This window comes from Glycine max, chromosome 1 (genome assembly GCF_000004515.6).
Source record: "Glycine max cultivar Williams 82 chromosome 1, Glycine_max_v4.0, whole genome shotgun sequence".
Classification (NCBI taxonomy): domain Eukaryota; kingdom Viridiplantae; phylum Streptophyta; class Magnoliopsida; order Fabales; family Fabaceae; genus Glycine; species Glycine max.
The window spans coordinates 55,001,500-55,024,817 of NC_016088.4; the positions used below are offsets into that span (position 1 = coordinate 55,001,500).

The window sequence follows — 23,318 nt, forward strand, 5'->3', positions numbered from 1 at the left end:
TTTATTTTTAAACGGACAAGGACAGCAGAAGCCAGAAGGGAAGAATGTCTCAAAAGTCAAAGAAAATGTCGTTGACGTGGACAAGGTAGGCCCAGGCTTTAGTTTGGAGTGAATTGGGTCGGGTAATAAGAAACGGATTCAAGTATTGGAATCGGGTTTAACCATAGTGTGAGTCTTAATTGAGTTTGCGGGTCAGGTTTGGGATCATATCCAACAAAATATGATCCAGAGAGGGATGATAATTGGGAAGGTTCGTGCTACAATCATTGCAGGCACCTCCGTTGAAAATTAAGCACCTTTTTCTAATATATATACCTTTTCCACTCCACTCTACCCTAACCCTCTCAACATTTCAAACGCTCTCTTCTCCCCTCAATATCTCATGGCAAACTCTCTTGAAGTTTCTGCTCTCAATCGCATAAAACTGCATCTTCTAGGAGAACTCTCTCCCCTTCCACTCACAACCTCCTCTCAATCTAGCTCCATCTGTTCCCAATCTTCATGTTCTGACTCATCCGCCACACTTGACCAAATCTTCTCCGAATTCCTCTATTTCCCAACTTCTTCCTCAGAAAACCACTTTTCTGCATTGGAGTTTGAGGCAAAACCCGAAATAATTTACCTCGAAACCCCCAACCCACAATTGGAATTCACGTCTCTAACCACACAGGACAGTAAGAAACCTCAATCTAGTCGAAAGCCGTCGCTGCAAATCTCTCTCCCCAAGAAAACAGAGTGGATCCAATTCGGAGATCCCGAGGTTACTGAAACGGTTTCGCAGAGTAATCCAAACGCGGAAGAGAAGAAGCACTACAGAGGAGTGCGACAGAGACCTTGGGGGAAGTTTGCGGCGGAGATCCGGGACCCGAACAAGCGCGGCTCCAGGGTGTGGCTCGGGACGTTCGACACGGCTATCGAAGCCGCCAAAGCCTACGACCGAGCCGCGTTTAGGCTTCGCGGCTCCAAAGCCATCCTCAACTTCCCCCTCGAAGCCGGTGCCGATGACCGCAAACGCCAAAGGGAAGAGCAAGAGGAGGAGCCCGCGGTGGAAGTCGTCAAGAGGGTAAAAGTAGAGGAATCTGACGTTAGTCGTATTAAGGAGACTCCGTTAACGCCGTCTAGTTGGTTAGGGTTCTGGGGTGGTGATTCTAACGGAATCTTCACCGTGCCGCCCTTGTCACCGTTATCTCCCCACCCGGCGTTGGGTTTTCCACAGCTTATGGTTGTGTGAAAATGGAGACAATTTATTCATTTATTTATTTAAATTGAACTACTATTATTGTTTTTGCGTATTCTATTACTGGCTTCGTAATTTACTCATCATACCTTAAAAGAAACATACATGCCAAGACTTGGATTCATATAATCCATATATGAAATTTACTCATCATCCAATAAAAACAAGAAAAGAAAAAGATGCATCTAGCTAGTATCTCAAACAACTTCATCGATATATATTTATTTTGTGAGACTTTACTTTGGCGTTAGAAAATTAATTCTAACTACAATTAATTTTGGATATAGTTTAGAGAAGAATTTATAATAGATTCTAGATTTAAAATTAATTTTGAATTATATTAATTTTAAGTAATTTCTACATTAAATCTAAAATTTTATACTATTTTAACTTAATTTTATAATAAAATATTCAAAAATAAACTATATCACTTACTTCCAAATCAATTTTATCCATGTCTATCCAAACATACAGTTACATGCTAATAAATACATGTAAGAATGAAAGTACACCTTGAATTAAAAATGCATTTTAGAGCTACACTCACCATCACCAAAAAATTAAAGAAATAGTTACTGTAGTACGTAACTATATATATATAAGACTTGTAGTTAAAAAATGTAAGAAAATCAGGTATGGAACAATATCAGAAATGTGAAAATAGCAAGAAATGCATGCTTGAAGTTGAAGGTAGTTATGGCAGGAAGTGTTATCGGAAAAGGCGAGGTTCAGAGATCTCCGAAGATTGCCACGATTATGGAAACAGAATCCCAGAAGATGCGACCTAAATAAGTTTGCGAACTTTAATTTAATCATGTATATGTGTCACATAAAATTCAAATAACATATAATAATAAGATCTCAATTTATCTAATAATTTCTTTCAGACATGACTTTAAATTGATTATTACAAAAATCAAATAACAATCTTACTTTATATTCTGTCAGAAAAAATCTTATTCTATATGACATTTTATGATTAATCGAATGAAAATGTAAGAAAAAATTTGTCGTCAATGTATCTATATTAAATTTAAAAAATCATATTATTTTAAGTTTGCATTGAATTATTAATTTTACTGACGATTTTATTAATTATTATCAGTATAAATTGGGTGACTTATTACTAACTGATAAACGTCAAGGAATAATATTTGCACCGGCAATATAAATTTTATATTATTATTTAATTATAAATTGTTATGTACTAACAATATGATACAATTATTGATTTTTTTTTTATAATAATCAAACTTAAAAAGCTTAAAATTATACCAAGAATAAATTTTAATTGATTAACAATATAAATACATTTATACTCAAGTTACATATCAATTAAACAAAAATAAAACTCTTCAAAGTTCTTGTTTTTTCTTCTTTTTCAATAGAAGGGAGAGAAGTACTGCCAATGCCACTCTTTCCTACTTTGACTTTATCCTTTATCATTTACTCTCTTTTTTTCAATTTTAGTTATAATAAAAACCAGTTTTCGTTTTTTCTTTAACTAAATAATAAGTGATTAGAGAATTTGTTACTTGTATTATTTTTACTAGAATCTAAATTATTTAAAAATTTATCTACTTTTTTATTTATTTTCTCTTCCTTCTATTATTCTTCCTTTCAGTCAACTTCTTAAATCCAAACAAATTATTGCCGCTATAAATTTTCAACTCCATAGCCAATAATGTTGTCTCTATGTCTCACCTTAATTTATTTTGAGTTGACCCCTCAAAATAAATAAATAAAACCTGATCCGAATATTTACATATCCATCCATCAGATTCAACGGTTCCCTGAACTTGGTCACCGTTTCATGTTTTAATCATCGTCATATCATTCTTGTTGAAATATACTCCATGCCTAAGCTTGGTCAAAAAGGCTTTCTGAATTCACGTGCTCATTCCATCCACGTACTCAAATATAGAAACCATAATACATTGTACATTAGTCAGATAAAGATCGAGATTGACCCCTTTCTTCTAAATATGTTTAGTTGAGAGACTTAAAAATAAATAATAAATAAACAAAAAAAAGAGAGTTGAATGGACGTAAAACATTAACTACAAAAATCTAAATCCCAACCCGAATCATGATATTGTTGTAAGCAAATATTCAATTGAGTGGAAAATTCTTGAAGGTAAATGGAATCTCACATTGATTAATTGCCAAGAGTATCAACAGCGATAATGGGTGGGCGTTTACAAAGGCTAAATATGAAATGAAGTGGCATGTGGCAAATATATGGTGTGTCTGGTCACTGATCGATCTCTGTCCTCCACCAGACCAACACCAAGTCTTATTCTGGATTAGCTCCAGCCAGGTTGGTCAAAGTCGTAGCTTGAATATACAAGGTCGATGCTTTTTGTTTTTTTCTTTCAAGTCATCGTTTCGACGACGTTGCCTTACATATTTTTTGTTTTTCTTTTAGTAAAAAAATATATATTTAATTCCTTAATCTATACAGCTGATTAGATTATATATATATATATATATATATAGAAAAGTCGTATTTTTAAAGGGAAATCTTACTTAATACGAAACTGGTGAAAGCAATACTCAGTTTGATTAATTGTGTCGTAGAATTAATATAATAATTCATTTTGAATATTGTTATAAAATATGATGATAAATACTGATTCCAGTTTAAGTAAATTGTGTATTTTAATATAATTATATTCCATTACTGAATGGAAGTGTACCGGGACCAAACGACCCAATTTGGCTAGATGATTAGCAACAACCATATATGATTGATTTGTCCCCCAATGCCAACCATGCACTAGGCTCGCTTCCACGAACGTTTATCCTCAACTATGTTATTTGGCCTTCAATTCCTAAAGTTACGCATGCAACCATCACTGTCAGTTTGTCACAAGCATAGGCATGAAATATATATAAAAGATACTTAATTAAAATTAACTAGAGCTATTTTTATGTGTATAAGATAACTTACATCTAATAATTTTTCTTAATTAGTAGAATTGGCAATATGACGATGAAGAGTCACGAAATTAATATGTTACGTAACTTCCTATAAATATTGCAACCTTCACTAGGTACACAAAATAAAATACTATTAATTCCGTCGAACACTAACTTAAGTGTCAAAGTCCCTATATATATATATATATATATGCTTTAACGAGCTCAAAAGATCTCCATTAACGCTGACTAAAGATAAATCAATGAAGAAGTCCCATGTAATAGTTAGTTCAAAACAATTATTATAATCAAATATGAGGCTATGGACTAACATCTTTTAATAAAAATTGGACTCATTATTTTTAACGGAACATCGAGAGATTTAATTATTTTAAACAACTGTAATGTAATATAGAAGAGTAAATTAGCAAAAAAAAATAGTTATATTTATTTTAAATTGATATAGTATAAAAAATGTTATTAATCTATATATAATTTTTTGTTTAAATGCAATTTTGTATCCTAATAACGGTTCAAACTCAAAGTTCAAGAATAAAAAATGGTTTAAAAAGCAAGTAGGTAGCATATTCTTATTTTCATACGGTGCAGATTTTGACGTGGTGCATGCAGCACTGTGGCCATCCGGTGCTTTTGCAGTATGGCACATGTTCAATTGCTCACTGATTAGACCTTCCAACAACGTTCCTGCATAATAATAGTCTAATAGTGACTTCACTGTCAATTTTTTTTTTCTTGATGAGTCTCTTCGCTCATTTTTTTTCTCACTACGCGAATTAACTGGTATAAGAATACTTTAATTTAATAAGTAATCTTAAATGAAATTTAAATTTGTAATTGTATTAAATTTTGTAAAAAAAAAAGTATCACTTATAATAATCCTATCGGTACCGCAGAAACACAAATAGCTCATTATATTTTTTATACAACCGGTTGCCGACTAGGTAAATGTTGATAAGGGAGATTTATTATTTAGTAATAGTTTTTAGTGCGCCACATTTTTCATATGACTTAAGAGATTAGAAGACAGATTTTTCACCGACCCCAAGAATTTAACATTTTTCTAATGATGAACAAGAAATGAACCAAAACTAGGGATAATGCTGGGGTGAATTAGCCTGCTTTTATTGCGTGCCCCGTTGGATTATCAAGCTTCCTGACACAAACATGGGAATGAAGTCATAGTAATAGTACACTACCAAGGACGATGAATCACTTGAACATGATGCTTTTTAAATCATAGTGCGATACCTGCTGCTAGAGGAATAAAGTAGGTGAAGATTCTCATATATATTCACCTTCAACTTTTATTTCGTTATCTAGCTTGGGACCTCTGATATAGATGGAGCTGAAATCGTTCTCTTTCAATTCTGAGATGGTACTCGTGGGAAGAACAAGAACCTGTCCCGCTTTGCTCTCAAATTCCAGCAGCGTTAGATTCTGTAGTCAACTCAACTGTTTCGGTGGTAACAACAAATAAAGCCTCACTCTTTTGCTTTTCTTTCTTTCTTTCTCTTTTTTGATTTGTCCCTACTTTGTTGCATGCTTCTTTTCGTGTGTATGTGTATGGATAAAAACATGGTTGGTATAATTTACGAGTTTTTTTTATATACATAATTTATGTGTTTTGTTTCATTATGATGTATCTAGAGCTGACATTTTGCTAATAATTGGTGCCGGGTTTCTATACTCTGCTATCTTCAATTTCAGAGTTATTTCGAAGGAACAACGAAGCCTCGAATAAAATTTAATTGGCTGATAAAGCTGTCACCAGTTCAGTTGGTCCAGATAATCTTGCGGCAGAAACGAGTTTTCATCATATTAATGGCACCAATGGCTCAATTTCTAGCTTGTGTTCCAGAAATCTGAGAGTACTTGATGCCTCTGATGATGTGTATGAGGGTGTTGTAATTGATTCAGACCGGTTACCAGACAACCCTTCTACCTTCGCAGCTAATTTGCGTTTTTCTCTTCATCATTGGAAAAAGGTGGTAAAACCTCTGACCATGTTACTATAACCATAAGAGAAGCTTATATATAATGTAATATGGGAATGAAAGAGCTTCTTCTAATTCTATGATGTAACTGCTCAAGAAATCAAAAGACATGAGTATTTTCAATTTGATTTTATTTGTGACTGCATCTGTTGCCTCATGAAACCATTGTCATAGTTACAGAAAGAGTTATCTGATGATTGCAGGGGAAGAAGGGGATTTGGCTTAGATTGCCATCAGAGCAATCTGATTTTGTTCCAATAGCTATTAAGGTATATCATAAAACTCATTGTTTGTTTACCTTTAATTAGAAAATTGTAAGTAATTAGCTAAAAAAATGTGTTGTCAGTTGCCATCCAAATTTATCTGTACTCAGTTCTTCCTCTGATATTAATTGTTGAAGAGTTGTTGAACCTATGACTATGAGGAAGCTCATCCTGGTACCAGGAAGGCTTTCGATACCACCACGCGGAGCCAGGGTATGTGATGTTAACATACTGGATTCCTGAAGGACCTTTCATGCTTCCAGCCAATGCATCACACCAAGTAGGAGTTGGGGGATTTGTCATCAGTGGCAGCAATGAGGTGTGATTGCTTTTACTACTAACATGAAAATTATGTAAGCTGATACTGGTTGAAAAACAAAGAAAACAAACTTAGTTTATGCGTTTTTTACATGATTTCAAACCATTATTAGCTTACTTGATTCATGCAAGCAATTACGTAAATATAATTTTTTGTAAAGGTGCTTGTAGTCCAAGAGAAGCAATGTGCTCCTGCAAATTGTGGTCTATGGAAAATACCAACTCGATTCGTTCTTCAGGTATTTAAATTTGCATCTTCACCCAATTTTCTTGAAGGCTTTAGAAATAAAATTAGAGGTGGTGTTAAATTTTACTTCCGTTACATTTTATATTCCAACTTAAATTCTTTACCCCTAGTCTAAATTTTTGTCAGTCAGAGGAGCTATATGCTGGAGCCATAAGAGAAGTGAAGGAAGAAACTGGGGTAAGACTTTGAGATATTTCTCTGGTGTTACTTGATATTGAATTTATTCATGATTTCATGTTGTATAATATACTCCTATCATTAATTACGTAAAGTCAGTGCTTTCTTTTATTGCTTGATGCCTACGTTGCAGATTGATACCGAGTTCGTTGAAGTCATAGCATTCAGGTAAGAGCATAATTCATACTCACATTTATGTAATCTTGAAATTTTACATAACTTATTAATGATTCTGAGTAACTTAAATCCTGCTCGAACAATTTTTTCACCAGTTGAATACGATCTGATATAAATTGAAACTTGAAAGTAATTCATCACTGGGTCCAGTGTAGTCAAATGGCCTGTTTAGCTACACGTACACTACTCATAACGTTGTTAATAAAATGTGCTAAAAGGTTTTAAATTGCTTTGTAATTTTTTCAACCATCAGGGTTTGATGAATTGCATCCTCAATTCCAGGTATGCACATATAATGTGGCATTCGAGAAATCAGATTTGTTCTTCATCTGCACGTTAATGTTGATAAATATTTGTGTTTTAATTTAAAATTTATAAATATATATTAATTCTATTTTATAAAATAAAATATTTATTTTAGATTTTTTTAAGATTTTGTTTTAATGAGTCAAACTAGTTTGTTAGATTTGTTTTGACAACTGTAGATTGGTTTTCCAACGGTCATATTTCTAACGGTCATATTTTGTTGTTGCAAAATGCCTATATATATATCTCTTTCCTCTTTTCTAGAGATATAGACTGAGAGCTCTGGTTTCTTTCTGCCAACAATTTATCTCTTTCTTTTCCTATACAAAACTTAATTTTTGTGAGAGCAAGAGCATTGGTGTTCATAAGGTTCGGGGATCCTTTCGCTGCACACGATCGGAACCAACGGGTTGTCGTATCTTGGGAGAGGAGCGCAATCAGAATTTCTTACCCGTGCAGTGGGGGCGTTTTCTCTCTAAGGATAACGTTTACGCGCTTCAACCCAGGCTATATCTTTCTTCCCTTAATTTAATTCTTTCTTGTGCTTATTGTATGTTATAATGAATTATTCGTGCGTTGTCAATTAAATTTATTTTGCTACTGTTATTTTGTTATTTAATTCAAGACTGTGCATCTTCTTCATATTTATTTTCCTTCATTTTTATTTTATTTTCCAACAGTCTTAGAGAGAAAAGTTTATTTTTCACTTTCTTCTTGCATAGTCTTTTCTGCAGTAGCATTCTATTTTATCAAAATGTTTGTCATGGATATGATTAAGTCCCTTTCTTGTAAGCCTGAAAAATTTACGGGTGAAATTTTTTTCTGTTGACTACAACAAATGAAATTCTGGCTTACTGAATTGGATTTATACACTTTGATTTCTAAAAGAGAAATAAAAACTTCAACTTCCTCTACTGATATAGTTCAAACTAATGCAACCATTAAGCATGATGTTTCTGATAAAGATATTTTATGTCATGGACGGATTTTAAGTGCTTTGGCTGATAACATATATAAGATTTTTTGTCATACCAAAACCTCTGTTGAGTTATGGGAAGCACTTGAATTGAAATATGGATCTGCTGAAAAAGGTTTAAGTCGTTACTCTTGTGAAAAAATGATTGAGTTTCAAATGATTGATGAAAAATCTATTTCAGATCAGATCCATGAATTTGAAAACATTATTTATGACATGAAATTGAAAGGAATTGTTTTGCCTGACATTATGCTTGTGGCTTTCATGATTTCAAAATTGCCTCCTTCGTGGACTAATTTTGCTCGAAGCCTAAAACATAAACGTGAAGTTTTATATTTTGTTTGTCGTATTCTTAATAGAGTACCTTATAAAAAAAAATTAAAAAAATCTTTATGAGCTATGGAGAAAAAGAGAACTAAATCTGAAATATCTTAAAGTGTGGGGGTGTCTAGTAAAGGTTAATATCCCTATTAATAAGAAAAGGAAAGTTGAAAAAAAAAATTAATTATATTTTGTTGGATATTTTTTACATAATACTACTTATAGATTCTTAGTTATTAATTCAGAAGTATCTGAAATTTCTAATGGTACTATTATGGAGTCTAGAGATGTGACTTTCTTTGAAAATATTTTTTCTTGAAAAATAAATTGTTAAATCTTTGTATGGTTTGAAACAAGCTCCAAAGCATTGACACAAAAGTTTGATTAAGTTATTCTTTTGTATGATTTTCAAATTAATGATAGTGATAAATGTGTGTATGTGAAACAATTTAATAATAATGAACGTGTCATTTTATGTTTGTATCTGGATAACATATTGATATTTGGTAGTAAATGAATTTCATAAATGATGTGAAGTTTTTTTTTGTCTAGAAATTTTAATATGAAAGACCTTGGTTGTGTAGATGTGATTTTGGGTATTAAGCTTATAGAAAAAAAAAATGATGGTATGATTTTTTATCCAATCTTATTATGTTGAAAAGCTATATATTAAAGAAGTTTAATTATTTTGATGTGAAACATGTTTCTACTCCTTATGACTCATCCATCAAGTTAAAGAAAAATTTGAGTAAAGGATTTTCTTCACATATTCTCAAAGTATCGGTTCTTTATTGCATTTGACAAACTTCTCTAGGCTTGTCTGATATTGCATATGCAGTTGGTAGATTGGAAAGTAATTGAGAGATTTAATGATACAAACTTGAAGTTCTTATTTTGATGAAATAAAATTGACAAGTGGTTATGTCTTTGCTTTAGATGGTTGTGTAGTATCATGAAAATCTACTAGACAAATTATTATTTCACATGAAAGCAAAAATTATTGCTTTAGATACTGCTACTAGTGAGGCTGAGTTTCTTAAAAATTTGTTATGTGATCTACCATTGTTGAATAAGCCTATACCTTCAATTCCAATGCATTGTGATAGTCAAGTTGCTATATCTAAAGTTACTAGCAAAAATTTTAATGAAAAAAGGAGACACTTAAGAGTGAGACATAAGTCTATCAGAAATTTGATTTCTCATGGTGTCATTTCTCTTGACTTTGTCAGGTCAGAAAATAATATTGCGGATCCGCTTACAAAAGGGTTGACGCGTCAACAAGTACTTGAGTCGTCGAGGGGAATGAGATTAAAGCCCATTATTTAGTTACAACAATGGACACCCGTCTCCGTGTGATTGGTGATCCCATGAATGGAGTTCAACGGGTAACAACAAAATTGTTTGTTGACTAAAGTACACCAAAATGAAATTTGACGGAGCTGTTCCGTTTCTCATTCCTATGACGAGGTGTATTATAAATTGTGGCAATATTAAGGTTGAGGTATTTATATATGTGTATTTTTGATGAAAAAAAAATACCTCTTAATGAATCCGATGACAATTATTGTAGGGGTGAGGGTCACAACTCACTCTTTGAGGATTCACCTAGTGAGTGTGGTGGTGGGGCCGCCACTGTGAGATATGGGCTAATCTCTAAGTGACACTCACGAAACAAGATACAAGCGCAAGGCCGTGTAACGCGCTACCACTGATTAGAACCTAATTGAACACCAATATTGTAGGAGTTGTGTACTAAAGTCCGGTTAAAGAATATGTAGTTCAAGACAATCAAGTCACTACATTTTTCTCGGATGGAAGTTCATAAACACTAGGTATAAGACTCAAACCCGGAAGGTTCCTTATACCGAAATACAATATCACATGCTCTTTCTCTTATATTTTTATCTTTCAGAAAATATATTTTAAAATTTTAAATTATGTGGGGGAATGTTGATAAATATTTGTGTTTTAATTTAAAATTTATAAATATATATTAATTCTATTTTATAAAATAAAATATTTATTTTAGATTTTTTTAAGATTTTGTTTTAATGAGTCAAACTAGTTTGTTAGATTTGTTTTGACAACTGTAGGTTGGTTTTCCAACGGTCATATTTCTAACGGTCATATTTTGTTGTTGCAAAATGCCTATATATATATATCTCTTTCCTCTTTTCTAGAGATATAGACTGAGAGCTCTGGTTTCTTTCTGCCAACAATTTATCTCTTTCTTTTCCTATACAAAACTTAATTTTTGTGAGAGCAAGAGCATTGGTGTTCATAAGGTTCGGGGATCCTTTCGCTGCACACGATCGGAACCAACGGGTTGTCGTATCTTGGGAGAGGAGCGCAATCAGAATTTCTTACCCGTGCAGTGGGGGCGTTTTCTCTCTAAGGATAGCGTTTACGCGCTTCAACCCAGGCTATATCTTTCTTCCCTTAATTTAATTCTTTCTTGTGCTTATTGTATGTTATAATGAATTATTCGTGCGTTGTCAATTAAATTTATTTTGCTACTGTTATTTTGTTATTTAATTCAAGACTGTGCATCTTCTTCATATTTATTTTCCTTCATTTTTATTTTATTTTCCAACAGTTAAGACCCCTGTCAGCTGAGACCATTGTTGATGATCCTGAAATTGAAGCTGCAAAGGTTAGATAGTCTTACTCGCTGACAAATGAAAGAAATAATAACGACCAATTAAAATCGAGTAACTATTCGTTTCCTTTCTCTCTATCTCCGTACTAGACATAAATTACGTGTGCACTATGAAGAATATAAGTGTAACAGTGTAAGTACTGTTTTTGTATTCAAAGACACTTGTTTGTCATTCAATTGTTATATACTGATCTTGTTACATGCAGAATTAAGTGTAATACTAATCTAGTTCTAGAAAATTGGATTTGAGATGGGACAATGAAAAACTGATTCCTGTTCCAACTTCCAACCATGGTTTTTGGCTTTCTCATGAGGCATGATTGTTTGGCTAACGTAGAATAATTGTTGTGATGCTATGCAGTGGATGCCTCAAGTTGAGTTTGTAGAACAACCATTTATCCAAGAAGATTCTATGTTCAAGAAGATAATAGATATCTGCATGGCTTGTCTCGAGAAGCATTATTGTGGCCTAACTTCTCATCAAATGGTTTCAAAATGTGATGGCAAGTTATCTTCCCTGTACTATAATTTCATCAACATGGAAGATATATATCAACTGTATTGGCAGTTAAATTAAAGCGCTCAAAACTCAAAGCATGCACAAGTACAATTGGCTAGTACTCTATTCTTCTCAAATATCAGCAACAGGTTGATAGCTCGTACCAAGGATAACCACTACTACACTTGTTGAGATGTAAGTGATGTAACTGAAATTATATTCCCAACGTTCGAATGGAGCATGCGTAATTGTCACACTTGTTCAGTTGTTCCCCGGTATTGATGATGACCCTGCATCACGCCTTTGGCTGTGGAAATTTTTATCGTGGTCCGAATTGAGCCAAGCAAAATGATTGTTAATCCATTATCCATGTAAAACAAAATTTTAACTTTGTTTGGTAAAAGGTAAAATGCGTGAGAAATTGAAAGAAAATAGTTGAAATAGAAAGGAGATTAAAAATTGAAGTTGTTGTGCTCAAAAAAAGACTCTTGACAAGTAAATAGGTTCACTTGACTTACTTGGTATCATTTGAAAATGACTTTTTTTTTCTATTTCTTTTAAACCAAACACTCCTAATTTTCAATGTATTTTACTTGTTTTTATTTATTCTATTTTTCTCTTTTCTATTTTCATCCATCTTATTTCTTGCGTTCCCTCTAAACATATCTTAAGTTAAATTTTAAATAAACATGTACAAGGGTATGTTTGAAAACATGCCCCAAACTTTGAAAAATACATTCTAGCTCAAAAGATGAAAAGGTGTCATACTTTGAAAAATCACATGTGTTTGGATAAGCGTTATCCAGTGTTAGTCTTGAAACATCTATTAATTATTTTTACATTATTTTATAATTTTGATATGGACTTTTCATCAATATAGCTCTATTAACATTGAACCAAACACACTGTAAGTTCTTAGGTGTCGTCAATTTATCATTATAAATTAAAAAAACTATAAGTTCATGCTAGGTACATCTTAAATTTTGCACACATCTTGTAAAGAATGAACTTCATTAACTAACATCGTAATTGCAGTTAACTTTCAGTGTCAAGTAAGGTCTTTCGGACGAATGTGCGTTGATTCTTCAATGTTGATGCCTTGAAAATTCAAATCGAATAAGTTGGCACCTATAACGTCATGTCCTGCTATAGCATATATTGTATTCACCTCAAATTTGCCAGTGAATTGGGAGTCAATATGGCGAAGAAATTGGAGTAGGTTGGCTTCTTCCCCCAACCGGAGAACGACAGCATCATGTGAGATTTCAGAGCTTCATGCATAAGCAAGAAAATCCAACAGATAATTATTAAGCTTCAATTATTTTCATACCAAAATGGTGGTCCATGCCATACAATTTTGATTGAACAAAACTATGTAACATCATTGGGGCTATCACGCAAAATTCGAACAGGTAAACTATGAGTAAATCTACACTATTTCAAATAGATCATCAGTCTCGCATATAGATAATGAGAAAACATTTTTTAAAAAAAGGAGCAGACGAGTAGTGGTGAGTGGTCCTTATGAAAAAAATTCACAAGAGAACATCTTACATATTTAAAATATGGTTCTTGCTAACTAGTCTTCTCCCTTAACCAATCCCTTTAGGGCACTAATTAGCATTTGTCTCAAAATATTTCATTGTACCCAATACTTATAATATGTTAGCATTTTATATTTATATTTATAATTTCTAAAATTTTATGTGATTTAATATAAAAAACTTTTTTTTTGGTAAAATTTTGTGTGTTGTCGTCTTTGATTTCAGGAAATTTTTTTATATATATTATAAAAAAGATGAAAATAAAAAAAATTGAATAAGATATTAATTATTTAATGATCAAACAATTAAATTTTTAAACAAATGATACGGTTTTAAGAAAAATGTAAATTTATCTATTTATTTTAATATTATAAATTAAAATACATAATATGAAAAATAACTCATTCTGTTAATTAAACATTTTCAATTTTTTTTGGAGATGCTTTTCATATACTATTCTGATAGCCACTTCGAATTATCTTTTCTTCATTTTTTTACTTAATTTCTTTAATTGCCTAATTTTTTTCAAATTAACTCCTTATTTTTATCTTCAAACTGAATTTTAATAATTTTTATAAAAAAAATGAGTTTAATGTCTATATACAACATAATATAAAATAGTTTTATATTATCATTTAATCATATATCATTATTTGAATTATTTTAAAATAATTATTCAAAAATCAACAAATTTATATGAAATGTGATCGGATAATTATATAAAATAATTTTTTAAAAGAAATTATCAATAATTAAAAACAATCTAGGATCACAGTTTAAATTAATTATTATAAATTTAAAATATAGTTTATATAGGAAAAAAATAGTTATTATAAATTTAAATTATATAAAAATAAAGAGTGTAAAGGATAAAATATAAGATTGTGCAGTAGACAGTGGTATAATTTGTTGCAGTATGCGTAACGAACTGACGACACAAGAATCCAATTGTTGACGATTGGACAGACTAAAGAAAGGTTGTAATAAATAAATGTAGTGACAGTCACAGTTATAAATTCAGACATGGGAGCTGTGGTCGTTAAAACGTTGGTGTGAAAGTAATCTTTGGTAGTGCAGACACGACACGTAATAGTTGGCTGCTAAAGAATGTTATTGGTGCCAAGCCACTAAACCCAAACACATAGCCATAGCCACCCTAATTTCACTCTCACTTTCACTTCCACACCTAATTCCTGTTCAATTTTCAATCCCTACTCGTAAGTTTCTCTTCCTTTTCTAGGGCTTCTTTTCTGCGATCCTATGCAATGCTCACTTTTTTCGTTGCAAATTCCAAATTTGTGTATATTTTATCAAATTAGATCCTCACTATTCAGGAAACATGATTGCAGAATCTTTGAATTGAATCTCTTGGTTTTTATTAATTGATGTTTTGCTTTTACAGGTTTGTTCTATTGGCAACGCGAAGAAGATGGGGTTGTGATTCGTAATTGGAGAACTGTGGAGTGGAGGAGGGAGGACACTTTCCACGACCACAATGCGTTGGTTTCCGTTGAGTACAACTTCAAACTCGGAGAGAGAACGGAATAGAGAGAACACTACTCGTGCTTCGGTGTATCTCAATGTATATGATCTTACTCCCATAAACAATTACCTTTACATGCTTGGCCTTGGAATTTTTCATTCGGGTATACAAGGTTGGTTTATGTCTCTTCCTTACACTTCTTTTATATTTATTTTGAACTCTTTTCTGTTATTTCACTATTCCCTTTTTATTGTGGCGTGATATCTCGAAGATTAGCTGGGTTGAAGGTTGCAACTTAGGAGTGAATTAAATTAGTTTACAGTTTACAACAGCAAAGCCTAATCCCTTTAGGTGTGAGGTCCGCTACATGAATCACATAATATCACATGGATCATATGCTGTCATTTGGATTGGTTAAAAACCAAGCTTCAGGAATATTCTTGGTCTCTCTCCTCCTTTCACGGGACTAAAAACCATTCAATTTACTCTTCTCACGGGTTTAGAAGGAGGATTGTGTTAGGCTTTCGACAGCCTACATAAACCTTGCCGATATAATGAAACATTAATTTAAAGTTTACCATTACTAGATAATAGTATGGCGCAATATTGATGATTGAAAAGAAGAGAAATAAAGGGTAATTTCAAAACAAATTGTTATATTATAAATGAAGTTGCCGTATTCATCGTACATTCGTACCAGAAACAAGGCAGGTACTAGAGAGTACATTATTAGACAGTATCGTGCCTAGCATTGTTGTATTATTCTGCGATTTGGATTGCACGCTGATGTACCAGGCAGCCGTTAGTTTGGCTCCTTAAAACTTTTACTAAAGTAACTGATTTATTGTGACTTTGCTCTCATATTCTCTCTTTATTCTGCTATGATTTTTTCATCCTTGTGTTTTCAACCTTCCATTTCTCTCTCCCTCTCCTTGTTGTTCTTCCAAGTTAAAGAAATTCTTGCTACGCGCTTTGTAATTTGTCTATTTTTGGGATTATTTATGTACTTAAAGTCTTTCAGTGATGAATTTATGATTCATGGGTTAACTAATGGTGCAATCCATATTTTCACTAGGAAATGCAAGCATTCCACTGAATATTGATCTAAGTGCCATTTTCAATTATGTCCACGTACTAAAAGCTTAACACATTATGTGTAGAGTTGTTAATAGTTTTGCACATGTATAGTTTAATAGTTAAAAGGAGGACAAGACTAAGTGACTTGTACCTTCCTTCTTTTCTTTGGTTTTCTGGTCATTTTCTATTATCACAGTTGTCTAGAGGCTAGTTACTATTGTTCTTATCTACAATGTGCTTTCTGGTACCATGACTAGAGTTGGTTACAAGTTCTATTTTGAATATAATGACTAAGCTGGATAGAACTATCTCTCTGAACAAATTGTTGACAAGGATCTTGGATGTACTGTTTTGCTGTTTAATACCATCTTGCAAAAACTTATAGCTTACTTTTTCATGAACAGTGCATGATATTGAATATGGCTTTGGGGCACATGAATATCCAAGTAGTGGTGTGTTTGAGGTGGAACCTAGAAGCTGCCCTGGCTTCATCTTTAGACGATCAGTGTTGTTGGGCAGCACTGATATGTCTAACTCAGAATTTCGATATTTCATAGAGCGCCTGTCTGCAAAATATCATGGAGACACTTATCATCTTATTGCCAAAAACTGCAACCATTTTACGGATGAAGTTTGCCAGCATCTAACAGGAAGTCCTATCCCTGGATGGGTAAATCGGATGGCTCGTGTAGGTGAGAACCTTTCTACTTGCTTGTTGTATGTAAGTCATAATTTGATTTTTTTTTTTACTGTGTATGAGTAATATACATTAGTATACTACCTTCCATTCTGCCTCTTGGTTTTGGTTTAAGAAGATGTGGTCTTGCTTGCACCAAATGTGAATTTCATATTACGATGGAAATAAGTTATATGAGAGTTTGATGGGACTAGGGACACAAGCATGCTAACAATTGGGCTTTATGTTGTGAATCTGGTGATTATACATACTAGTTTTTTTCTCATCTGATCAGTGTGGTTTAAGCTTTTAGGTTCTTTCTGCAATTGTCTTCTGCCAGAAAGCCTCCAGGTTGCTGCAGTTAGACATCTCCCTGAACGTGTTGCATTTGATGGTAAGATACAAAGATTATATTGTTAGCCAAATTGGTTCATAGTCTACGTTTCCTTTCAGCTAGTTTTGATAGGCTGTCCAAGAAAGTAAATATCTATTATGGATAGGCGCATAGAATAAATAAGCTCAATATGTTTTCTATATATAAAATTCATTTTTAATACTTATGGAAAATGTTGAAGAAAATATGCACTTCATCATGAACCAAGAAGTAAACAGAGCTCTATTTCTTTCCTCGCAAAAACATCCATAGATGCATGTTTGACATTTTAAAACACCTTGGTTAATTATTGAAGTATTTCCTTTTGAATTCTTGCAAAATCTCGAAGAGATATCCAGCAATATTTGTAGTGGTGTTTTGTAAAATATAAATTCTGTTGTTGCATAGTTCATTGGATCTTTTAATATAATGGAATCTTGCCTCTGTTCCATACTTGATATTAAATTATTACCCAAACCATGAGAGGAAGGATCTAAATTTCTGTCATTGCAGATGATGATGGATCAGGATCTGATGGCCTTTCTGCATCCATTGAGAGTGAAGAAGATGAGCCCAATCACCATTTTTTAACTTCACCAAATGGTGATGTTGCCTTTCTAAAGGAAAAACCAGTTAGGCTGGCACGGGAGCACTTATGATTTTATTTGGTTTACCTTCTGTTTTGTATTCTTTCTTTGTTCTCCTGGCTTGTACCTATCTATGATCCTAGATTTGAGTGCAATGAGTTTCTCAACTGTAATATATAAGACTCAAAATGCATGCTTTGTAGAACAAAGACGATAGTCTGTTGTATAATGTCCTGTAAGTGTCAAAATGGACTGGTTGTCCTGTAAAGGCTATTAGGAGTACAAGCAAAAATGATGGGGGTATACGGTTAAATCTGATTGAGTTATTCCTTTGCCAATCCATCTTTTTTGTCCCTCTTGTGGCTACCCACAATGTTGAAGTAACACACAAAATGACAAATTCATGTAATCTGTTTGCACTTTTTATGAATAATAAATATCATCAGCTGTGATTTGGTCCTGCATCAGTTTAAAAGTGTCACGCAAAGGTGGATGCTCTATTTTGCTTTTGTAATGACAACTGTTCTAAAGATAGACTCTTGATAAGTACGTAGAAATGGGACATGCTCATCCGTAAGAGACACGTCGTTAAGTGCTGATATTAATTTTGCTTAAGTCCTGATTTTCCCCATTCTTTCTTCTTCAAACAGGCACTCCTCGAGTTCTTCCTTCTTCCTTACAAATCCCTTCATTATGGGCATAAACTCCAATATATCAGTTCTATATAGCAGTTGTTACTCAAAATGAAGGACCTGTTCATTTGCATATTTTGCTCATTCAAAATCATTAAAACGATTTAGGTTTCATAGTGAATGATAAGTTAGCGGAATTCAACGACTTTGGATTGTTAACATCCATACATCTTTCTCCTAGGAAGCAAACACAACACTCCACTGATCGTGCCCTGGGTTCTTACCATAATTTTCTTTCCTTTCTAATTTCTATATTTTTTATTTTATTATTAATTGGATATTATTTTCCTCAGCTGATTAGTATACATGGTAGCCAATTTTTTGTGAATTACATATTTTTTTCCTAATTTGGACTAAAGTCTGAAACCGCTGACAAAGATTAGTGTCCAAGTCAAGCAAATTAGTCAGAGAAATTTAGTTAGGATAGTGGAAGAGGAAGACATAAGTGTTGGTGGCAAGCCCCTTGGTGCAAGGCGCTGAATTGGTCAACATTCAAGTTCATTCAGGCACTTAGTGTGACTTTTGAAAAGTTTATTCCATCTGTTTGTTCCTTTACAAAAAATTGCTTATGTTACCCCCCATCAGACTTCTACTGCTTTATGACCCGAAGCTTGTTGAAGCCTGCAAGAAACCAAGTCTTTTAATGCTTTTTTGCAAAATTCTTCTAGTCTAGGGCGGTTCAAGTTTCTTAACAAATACTAGATTCATTTGTTTATTCTTGGTCTTCGTCCCCCACCAATAAGGTATCTAATTATTATTAACTTGGAAAAAATAAAACGCCTCATATATTCTATTTCCCTGGGAGACTTGACCTTGCATTGCATCCTTTGCAGTCTCAAGTGATGGGTGCATTCATCTTCCTTTTCCTCTTGTGTGTTTTCTGCTTCCAAAGTAAGGTGACCTATGCTACAAGGTGTGGAGATGCAGGCCCTGAAATCCACTATCCATATCAGATAAAAGGTCAACAGCAACAGCATAAGTCCCTTCCTGGTTTTGAGCTTCTTTGCAAAGACAACCTCACCACTATCCACTTTCCATCTTATGGTGATTTGGTAGTGAAGTCCATTTCCTATGACACCAAAAACATTCACCTCCTTGACCCCAAAAACTGTGCCCATCATGTCTTTCTCAACCTCAATCTCTCCCTCACACCGTTCCACTATTTTTATGTTCTGAAAAACTACACATACCTCAATTGCTCCACCACCCTTCCACATCCTCTCGTGGAGGTTCCGTGTTTAAGTGCTTCAAGCTATCATGTATACACAGTTGACCCTGCAGTGCCTGTGCCGGGTTCATGTGATGGAGTCAAAACCGTAGCCATTCCTTTTGCATATAGCCCTTATCTCTCAGACAAAAGTCTTGGTCTTAGATTAACATGGCACTTGCGTGAACCTCTAGACAACGAAGCAGCAGTGAACCGGACTAGAGGTTCCTACAAATCGCGTAATATAGGTAAATTAAACTTAATTTCTTTGTTCTTCCTTTTCCCCTTCTTGGAAATTTGGATTGGACCCTTTGGATAGTTTTGACATTACTGTTTCTTTAGATACATTAGTAGTTCTTTTTCGTAAATATTTAGATTGTGGGGGTTGGCTTTACAATTTTCTTGACGATTTTGTGCAGTTATAGGCTCTAGCATCTGTGTTTTCGTGATGGCCATGCTATTGCTTATAAGCATGAAGGTTCGTGGTGCCACGAGGAACCTCCATCAGAAAGAAGGACAGTTATTGCAGAGCTAAACGGATTTCTAGCTAACAGTAATAGTAATAGATAGACTTTTTCAACAACATTCCTATAGTTATGTAATACTTTCTACTTTTTTTTTCCCTCTCTTCCTGTAATATGACGTTACGGGTTACATTTTCCACTCAAATATATTTTCTTATCTCACGTAACCTAGTGAGTATATGAATATTGAATACAGTCATTTTGACTCTGTACGAGTTGTGTGATACTTAGTTACTTCATGTTTGGTACTGAATTAAAAAAAATTGTTCTTGTTATATAATATTTCTAGCGAGGAAAAGCAGACAAGTAATGTTTTTTCGCATATAAAGAATAGAATATTTTGTTTTCTTTAAGCTTTATAGTAAAATCAAATGTATCACTTATAACCACATGCTCTGTTTTTTGTAAAATATATATCAAATATAAATAAAATTCATATGTTATGTCTTATTTTAGTAAATCTATCAATAGCTGTTTTACTTCTCGCACGATGGAACTTAAAATATCAAATTTGGTGTTTTAAACTTAAAAGTATCGTTGGACAATTGGTGGGCCAAAAAATAGTTATGATTTTGCTTTGAACCTGCCTTTGTTAGAGATGCGGTGGGGTGGAATCTTTTCTTTTTGGCGGTGCTGTTGACGTGGGAGCAAACAAGAAGGAGATTAGACTACACTACACCCAATGAGAATGCTCATAATGGAAGTCAAATTATACTTAAGTAAGGGTTTACCTTTGTGGATCATTAACAATGAAACAAACAGAGCGAGGTAGATCATGGGAATCGTGTTAGTGTAGGCGCGAATGTCATGCGTTGATGATCCTAAGCGAGCCATACTCTATTTGAGACTAACATATATCAACTTCAACTTTTAGACTTCGGTATTTAGGATCATTCTACACCGACTTACTTTTATTACCAAAATAGTTCCATTAAGTAGTCGGTCAATCAATGGGACTCGAACAATAACATAAATAAATTAATTTCACAGGATATTTTAACTTAAAATCTTAATATTTAAGTTTATAAGTTTGATTTTTACTTATATGAAATTTAACTTTTTAATTTTTATCTGATATAAGACTTCACTTCACACTTATAATCTAACTCATTAATATACTCTTTCGATTATAAATCATCTTCCATAATTTTAGCCCAAAATTTCAGGGGGATTCATTGATTTTTTCACTGGTTATCACGTATCGGCATCTCATTTAAATATGCTTAAGAAAACAAACTCAAGACAAATTACACTTTCTAGAGGTTTGGGATCCAAACGAGACATTCTGAGGTCTAAGAATGAGAATTAATAGTTTCTCTTGGCGAGAATAATGTGTAACACATTTTTTATTATTATTAGAAATTTCCAAGTACATATATGGATAAATAATAATTAATTGTTTTGCTGCAAACAAAGTTAGCCTCTTCAACAAATTTCCAAACACAATGTATCATTGTGAGACAACGAGGATTTAGGCTTTTCATGAGATTGATCAAGTAAGAAGTTTGATTACTGAGTCAAAAGCTGAAACCGATATTTGGTTTTGCGGGCCGAGTTATTAGTAACAAGAAACTCTTTTTTTTTAGCACATTAGATTGGCCTCAGCCCCAAAAAAATGCTTGATTACAAAGGAGGTTTTATATCCTACACCTCCCTAATCGCATCCTGCACCTCGCATTTTTTGAAAAACCTCAACCTACCCCTTCTATCTTCTCCTTTTTTCTCTTGAAGTAGTTGTGCACCCTTCTATTCGTTCTTCTCTTCTTCCCGCAAAGCACCCCACTTTCTAGTTCTTCTCTTCTCCAACTCAAGTCTTCTTCCAACTCTCCACACCACAAGTTCCAGCACAGAAGTCCCTTTCCTCCTCCAACTCTCCATGCTAGGTATGTTTTAACACTTTCCATTCTCATTGTGGATATGTTTTCAAAACAAGCTTTCTAGAACGATTTTTTTTTTGTGCTTTCAAAATGGCCGTTTCAAAAATAGTTATTTCAGAGTTGGTGTTTTGGAATAACTATTTTGGAATACCTGTTTTGAAACACCTATTCCGAAACAACTATCCTGAAATAGGCATTCTTAAACACCTATTCCAAAACCGTATTTTGGAATAGCTATAGACCTTCCTTATCAGAACCCAACCCTCCACCAACCCCACCACCAAAACCAAAACCCAACTCCCACCTCATGCCAAAAGAGATAAAAGAAACTTACTTACCTTCAATGGTGACAAGGAGGCTAGAGGCAGATGGAGGTGTTGTCATCACAAGATGGTTCAATCCATTGCGGGAATCGTTGGAGGGAGACACGCTGTAACGAGTGAGAGGTGCTGTCGTCACGGGAAAAGAGGTGTTAGTATAGGTTTTTGAAGGACAAAGGTATTAGGATTGGGGGTGTTATTCGTTAAGGATAATAAAGTAATTTCAAAGGTAGTTAGGAGATGTAGGATACATACGAGGTGTGGGATTGAACTCCCTTCGAAAGGGGAGCACATTTCAGATATAAAGGCCTTTTTGACAACAAAAAAAGAGAGAGAGAGATCAGATTCACTACTAAATAGACGCTCATGCAGTTGTGCCGGAGGAGAATCAAATTCATAAATATCAAAATCACAAGTGAGGCTATGGTTTATTTAATTTAAAAGGAGTTCTAGAACCATCAACCTATCATAACTTACGTTTCAAGATGTAGTTTTTAATAAAGCATCACAACTAAATTAACTTATTATAATTTTATAAGAATTTCAATAGTGAAAATGCCAACTGGGAAGTTGCTTTGCAATCTGAATTTCGGGCCTTTTAGCATAACCATATATGATTTCTAAAAATGAACATTAAAGAAAACATGAATGGAAGTACATATCAATAAATATAAAGTTACCAAAATATGTTCCATTAAAAAAATAGTCTATTTACTCCCTCCAGATCTTTCTATAAAAATAAAATTAAAGATTTTATTTAGTCATTTTTATAATAAAAAATCAATAAAAAATGTCTCGTATTGTTTTTTTTACAAAAAATATCCTAAATTATGAGTTATTT

At 33.3% G+C, this 23,318-nt stretch overlaps 5 protein-coding genes across 5 annotated transcripts; all 5 read left to right on the plus strand.

The window, feature by feature from the left end:
- The first annotated feature begins 319 nt into the window (after positions 1 to 319).
- LOC100808173 (ethylene-responsive transcription factor 5) lies at positions 320 to 1,265 on the plus strand. Its single transcript, XM_026128889.2, has one exon. It carries the CDS (start codon positions 383 to 385, stop codon positions 1,229 to 1,231), a length of 849 nt encoding a protein of 282 aa, XP_025984674.2. The 5' UTR covers positions 320 to 382; the 3' UTR covers positions 1,232 to 1,265.
- A 4,663-nt stretch (positions 1,266 to 5,928) lies between these two features.
- On the plus strand, positions 5,929 to 10,324 carry LOC100789794 (nudix hydrolase 8; the record flags this gene model as incomplete). The annotated part of the gene is made up of 7 exons (XM_041015113.1): positions 5,929 to 6,168; positions 6,378 to 6,443; positions 6,619 to 6,756; positions 6,917 to 6,994; positions 7,129 to 7,179; positions 7,313 to 7,347; positions 10,189 to 10,324. Coding segments are annotated over 7 exons (705 nt in total), but the record flags the coding sequence as incomplete, so codon positions are not given.
- On the plus strand, positions 8,298 to 12,373 carry LOC102668878 (nudix hydrolase 8). The gene is made up of 3 exons (XM_041016895.1): positions 8,298 to 10,344; positions 11,556 to 11,612; positions 11,980 to 12,373. The coding sequence occupies exons 1-3, from the start codon at positions 10,294 to 10,296 to the stop codon at positions 12,193 to 12,195; spliced, it is 324 nt and encodes a 107-aa protein (XP_040872829.1). The 5' UTR covers positions 8,298 to 10,293; the 3' UTR covers positions 12,196 to 12,373.
- Positions 12,374 to 14,621: 2,248 nt separating this feature from the next.
- LOC100809235 (UPF0326 protein At4g17486-like) lies at positions 14,622 to 18,357 on the plus strand. Its single transcript, NM_001252798.3, has 5 exons — positions 14,622 to 14,878; positions 15,064 to 15,316; positions 16,626 to 16,913; positions 17,211 to 17,291; positions 17,784 to 18,357. Exons 2-5 carry the CDS (start codon positions 15,157 to 15,159, stop codon positions 17,927 to 17,929), a joined length of 675 nt encoding a protein of 224 aa, NP_001239727.1. The 5' UTR covers positions 14,622 to 14,878; positions 15,064 to 15,156; the 3' UTR covers positions 17,930 to 18,357.
- Positions 18,358 to 18,433: 76 nt separating this feature from the next.
- Positions 18,434 to 20,492, plus strand: LOC100790327 (uncharacterized). The gene is made up of 3 exons (XM_003516608.4): positions 18,434 to 19,292; positions 19,383 to 20,004; positions 20,176 to 20,492. The coding sequence occupies exons 2-3, from the start codon at positions 19,392 to 19,394 to the stop codon at positions 20,289 to 20,291; spliced, it is 729 nt and encodes a 242-aa protein (XP_003516656.1). The 5' UTR covers positions 18,434 to 19,292; positions 19,383 to 19,391; the 3' UTR covers positions 20,292 to 20,492.
- Positions 20,493 to 23,318: the final 2,826 nt, after the last annotated feature.